The 6,000-nt window shown below is 49.6% G+C and overlaps 1 protein-coding gene across 1 annotated transcript in view; it reads right to left on the minus strand.

Moving 5' to 3' along the window:
- LOC128720642 (GTPase-activating Rap/Ran-GAP domain-like protein 3) overlaps positions 1–3,896 on the minus strand; it is a 32,759-nt gene extending 28,863 nt beyond the window's left edge. Inside the window, exon 1 of the mRNA XM_053814321.1 lies at positions 3,358–3,896. Coding sequence (XP_053670296.1) covers positions 3,358–3,896 — 539 coding nt within the window. The remainder of the gene's footprint in view (positions 1–3,357) is intronic.
- Between the last annotated feature and the right edge of the window lie 2,104 nt (positions 3,897–6,000).

A 6,000-nucleotide genomic window follows, 5' to 3' on the forward strand; every position in this document is an offset into this window, starting at 1 on the left:
ATATACTCAATTATACGGGGCCAAATCGGAGTACGGGAACGAAACCACCCATTGCCTCGAGCGGTGCCCAGCACCAACCAGCATTGCCACCGAAATTATGTTGCCTTTGTTCGATGATTATTAATTCAGTTCTGCTGCTGCTGCTGCTGATGCAACAAAAGCTTTAGTGTGGTCGAATGCAAGAGCGAGACTTTGGTCGTCGTTTTTTATCGCTTCACGGTGGAAGTGGCACACAAGAAAGAACGAAACCTCACACAACAACCAACTGTCCATCATGTGCCCATGGTCACGAACGAAAGCAGACGCGCAACGAAGTGCTTTCAATCAACGTGAAAATTCAACCTAATCACGGGCGTGAATTAATGCGAATTCAAACGGTTGGATTCAGAGCAGCACTCTTCACAGCTCTCGTCTTCTCGCGCTGTACAATGCTCGTGGCATGTTATTTGTTTGTTTTCATTTTCACACCACGCTTCGTGCCATCGAATCAAAGATCACAATTTTTCGGGGACAACATGTGGTCACCTTGACTGATCATAATTATACGGCTCGATGGAAACGAGCGATATTTCAATTTCACTCCGCACTAACGCATCAAAACAGTTGCACCGCACATCGATAATACGTCGCCAGTCAACACCGAAACGGACGGAGCCCGTTACCGAACCGCACCGTTCGAAAGCTCGTGGAATACTGACACGAAATGGTTCGCCGAAGCCAAAGCCAAGCTTGCCGAAATGTGTCCACTCATCCTTCTCATCCTTCCCTGTAGGCTCCGCGCTTCGATCCAGGGCGTCTATCTGACACGTCACGGAAAGGAGGGCTATAACGTCATCGATTAGTAGTGGCGGCGGAGTGTTTGTCGCAAATGGCATGAAGCAACGAGCAGGGCTGAACCACTGGATAGCGCGGGCGCGGCACGAAGAAAAGTAATGACAGCAAAAAATAGCAATAAAATCAACGAACGAGAAGATGGGATCCTTTTATCGCGGGGGTACCTGGGTGGGTTCGGAAAAAGGTGTAAAGTTTAGCGTTCGATGCTCCACCACGACAAAGCATTGCTTCACCCTACACGATGCGGTACCGATGCGGGACGCTTTCATTCATGTAGATATTGGCGAGCTTCGGGCGATACGTAGAACGCACACGAACGCGCACGGTCACACTCATACATGACCGCGCTTCAAGGATACTCTCATCGGTTTGTAAACAAACTTGCCCTTCCCGAGTAAAGCCACGTGTTTGTGGGAGAAAAAATGAGGAAAATCAGCTAAAACATCGCGCTTCTGTGCGATGAAAACCGTGTGGGGAAAGCTTCGAGTGACTAGAGCTTTTATCGCTCAGCCAAATGTAGCCTACTGTTGAGTGCAGCTTTTCCGAAGGAGCACCACTATGTTGGGAAACATTTCACGGTAACCATTTGAAAAAGTGAAATATTTCATCCTTGCAGGACAATAGCAATCAACAACGATAAGGATTTTGAACATACCTATTTGCTTTCAACCAGTGCACATTATTGATCATGAAGCTTACCTGCAATGAGAGGGAAAAAGTTTTAGATTACATTGCAATACACATAAAAAAGATGCATTTGTGTTTGGAGAGCAGTGAGCGAACTAATCAGATTATTTTGGCTCGACCTCTCTCATAAATAATAATAGATTCATTCTGTGAATAATAGATTCATTTGGAAGATGTACTTAAAATGTACAGCATTCAACAGGACAAATTTCAGCTAGTCCACTGGCAGGAGGATGTAAAGGAAACACTGAAACTTCAACCAACTATAGTCTCGTGGGAAACGCCATGGCGCACTACAATTGATTATGCATAATGTTTGATGGTCGTTAGCAGCTGCCATTGTGATGCTGTTAAATGATTAAATTAGGCTTATTAGTCTATCACTAGGGGCGAACGGCTCCTGGCAGTGCAAATTGAATGTTCATCGAGTAGTGGTGTGGAGTGAAGGCCCAATCGTTGGATACATCACGCTTCCAATGGTTGGAGTGAATTTCTGGTTGGCGAAGCAACAGTGTGATGGTTCGCAAATTTATTCAAGTGCACTTGCTCGAAACCAGATCGGGCATATTTGCTATTCCACTTCCCTGCTACAACACTGCTCATAACCACTGCCCGAGTTGCTCTATGTTGCATTCTATTGAGCTGTCCGTTGAGCTATTGCTGGCACTGCCGTGTGTCATTTCGCAAGCAAACACACCTCTCGACTCGCTCGTGAATGGAGTGGTGAATCGGTAAATAAACGTGTATGAAAAACTATTACGCGCAAATCGAAACAAGCGCACCGGGAAATGATGCAAATTTTATTAACCAACTGTTCATTGCGCACTTGTTTGACAGAAGTTTTATTACTGCAAAAAAAAATTAAATGTACGCGGTACAAACTATAAGGTACACAGCGAAAAGAAACTCAGTAGATTTCTGCAGTGTTTTAAATCAAATTTTGCATAAAAAAATATTTATCCCACAACACCAATCACAACGCATACATGGTTGAAAAAAAATTCCCTGCGGGTTACATGCAACACAAAATGAACATCCCCAAACCATGATTTTGTATGTATCCGATAGGCAAACCGCTAATGACACCGATTGCGGTTTGTTAGCAACGCGCTTCGCATCGTGTTCCACTTTTGATGAAAGATATTTTCCCGCGCGCGCGCGCGCTCGATCGCCTCCGGAAAATCGCTATTGTGAACCAAGCCACGTGCATGTCGGCCAAAAAAAAACAAGCAACGAAATAGAACACCCCAACGGTCAGTGAACACGAAGGATGGGAGGCAGCGAAAAAAAAACAAAAATTCGAGAACACACCAGAAAGGGCTCGGAAGCGTAAGGGATGCAATGGCTTAGGGCCGCCTGCCACCCGCAAATCACACAAATCTTCTGTCCCATTTATCAGCGGTGATGATTAACGGATCCGGTTGCTGGACTCCGGTGCTGAACGCCACCGGCGGCATCATCCAACGTGCTGGAGATGTCTCAGAGGACGATGACGCCGGCGATGGGTTCAGAAATGCCCATCCGAATGGAATTCCATTTATCAATGTAGTATTTTTGAGCGACACTACATCATTCGAACAGCCGGGCAGTTGTTTGGGGCTAAATTTCCCTCTCACCTCTGCTTGACCAGCAGGAGCTTACACTCCTGTGGCGCAAAGGTGGAACCTACCCAGCAAATGGAGCCGCAGCTCATTCAGTCCCCGTGACTAATGGTATGCAATAAATTCGACGCATTTTCGGCTCACACCACGCATCGACAAATCACAAATCGACACCAGCTGGCCTGCCGCTTCACAGGCCATCCATTTCCCAAACTTCCCACGCCACGCATCTCACCTGTGTGTCCCGGTGGCGCTTTCGTGCCACCGTTCGATAGAAATGCTGCTGCTGCGTGATCGAAAACGCTCCTGCTGCAGCTGACGAAGCTGACGCAGTTCCTCCCGGTACGCTTCGAGCGGATCGGGCACTTCCGAAGGCTTTCGGCGTGTCGCAGCAGGTGCCGATCCATTCACCGTCCCACGCACCGGGGACGTGCTTTCCGGCGTGGAAATCAATCCCACCGACGAGCACGACTTTGGGCCGGTGATGCTGGGAAACATCTTCTTCGATTTGCCAAACCGTGGGGACGATCCAAGCAACCGATCGCCGAAGCTTTGCGTGCGGAAAAACTTGGGCGATGAATGGTGTGAGGAGGTTGCCGTCCCCGGTTGTCCACCCCTCGAGGCTAGTTCGGTTTGGCGCTGAAGCTGCTGCTCGTCGAAACTTCCAGCACGAAGGGCTACGCTTTTGCGGCGTCCTGCCGGACTCGAGCACGGACTACACGGTGGTTCCATTGTGAGGCCCGTCTTCGAGGTCGTCCTGTTTGATCGGGACATTTTGCTTGCGAATCAGCGTGGAACGTGAATCACGTGTGCAAGCCCACATACGCTTTCGGGCGGGTCTCGTTCCACCCCCGTTTGGTTCCTAATGCGATTATAATCGATGCGTTCGGCGAAAATATTGATTCTCATCCACTCAACGCGCACTCTAGCCACACCGGAAAGCGGACGAGCTTTCTCTTGTTTATTTTTTTCTCTCTCTCTCTCTCTCTCTCTCTCTTGGTTTCTATCGCCCTCTTTTTCGGTTCCCACACACTCCGGGGGTCGGAAGCTGAACTTCACTGAAAGCAATCTGCCTTCCGGAAACTCGCCGCTCAACAGCGCACCAGGCGAGCTGTAAATAATCTAACGCACACACACACACGTGCGCGCACGCGTTCACACGGCCAGGAAGGAAGGATGCACGCCAACCGACCGTACACACAGCGCCGACTTCCGGCTCTCCGGGCGCAATCTTCCGCGAGCCCGATAATTAACAACTTCGACGATCCATCAGCCCGTTCACGACTCGCTCGGTTTCGTCTTCGTCCTTTATTACTTCACTTGCTGGCGCATCACATCCGCTCGCATCGGTTAAGATTTGCTGGTGGGTGGCGTTGGTGGCGTGGTTTTCATTATCCCTGTCCCGTTCCTCACGGGCGTGTGTGTGTGTCTAGTGGGTTTTTTGTTACTTCCAGCTAAACTTCGCAATCTCCTTGCTGAAAAGCTTTCGTACCATCGACAGCGGTTGCCGCAGAGTGCAACGATCGATCTCGTCGGTGGGTGGGTTTTGGGCCGCGAGGGTGGCCCATTGTCCATTGTTAACACGTTTATTGGCGCTATTTTATGTGACACAGCATCGTAGCCTCAGGTCGCAAGGCTGTCATACCGCCGTTCAGTATCGTTACATTGTTACACCAGCGATCCTAACGATGATGGAGCTGGATGTGGTTAGGGAAATGGTAAAAAAAGGCGGTCCAGGACACACACACACACATGATGGTGAAGATAGCGAACCACCTACACAAGGGGGCACCATGCATCGGGCGGATTGGAAGTGGTTTTGTTTTAATCAAGCTCCCGAGCAAGTGATGTGCGGATCTTCTCCACCCGGCGAGATGAAAAAGCATAATCATCGTGCCATCACAACAATGAGCCCCTCGCTCGAGTGCCCTCGGAAATCGCGATACAAGGACGCAAGGACTTCACGATCGATTTTCATGCCGAACGTGCGAGCCTTTCGTGGCGTGCTTGCCAAGTGGGTAGAAGGATTTTTTTTCTTCTGTGTGTGAGATTGTGAAGTCTTTTCGTGGTCGCCCTCTTAAACGCACGGTGCTCGGTGGCGTCGCATGTGCAACCCATCCAAAAAGGACGTTGGTGCAAGCATGCAACGTCAGGTGGTTTCGCGCTACAAATTTCCATTAATTGCTCCTTCGCGTGGCAATTCAAAGGAACCGCTAACGAGCAAAGGTTCCGTCGCAACCCAGGCGGAAGTGAAAAATGAAGCTGCCAGCTGCTCGCTGCACTAGACACGCGTATTCACGGTTGTCCGCCTCTTTCAGGTGCACCGCGCGACGCAGCGCGTGCAAATAGCATCTTGATGGGTTTTTTCGTGAACTTTAATGAACCGTGACGGTGCCGCTGACGTGCGCGATGGAGAACGTAATTTCTTCTTTGCTTCGTGGAGCTTTGCCAGCGCACGGAAGCGCTCGGATTTCGCAGGATAATCTGCTTCAGTTCCGAGAACTGCCTGTAACGCGAAGAGTGCCCCAAATCCCCGCTTTCCAGGGCCCAGGGCGTGCGGGACGACCGGGAAAGGATTGTTGGATTGTGGGATTGCAAAATCGATGCTAAAGCCATAAATCGAATAAACCAATTTAACGACTCTCGTTTCGCTGAGCATGCAAATGCGATTGCGAAACCATCCGCGCCGAATCGTGCCCCGGGGCCTCTGACAACTTTCTTCCAAAGGGTTGCAACAGGCGTGAAGAGGCGCACCAACCCTGAACTGTGGGGTGGTTGGAATGGTTACGAGGCTATTTTAAAGTCTATATATATAAACCCTCGCCAGAACCCGCGCCAAGATGATGATGGAGTTAACAAGCCGTTTAGCGTTAATTCG

The sequence above is a fragment of the Anopheles nili genome, chromosome 2 (assembly GCF_943737925.1).
Source record: "Anopheles nili chromosome 2, idAnoNiliSN_F5_01, whole genome shotgun sequence".
Lineage (NCBI taxonomy): Eukaryota > Metazoa > Arthropoda > Insecta > Diptera > Culicidae > Anopheles > Anopheles nili.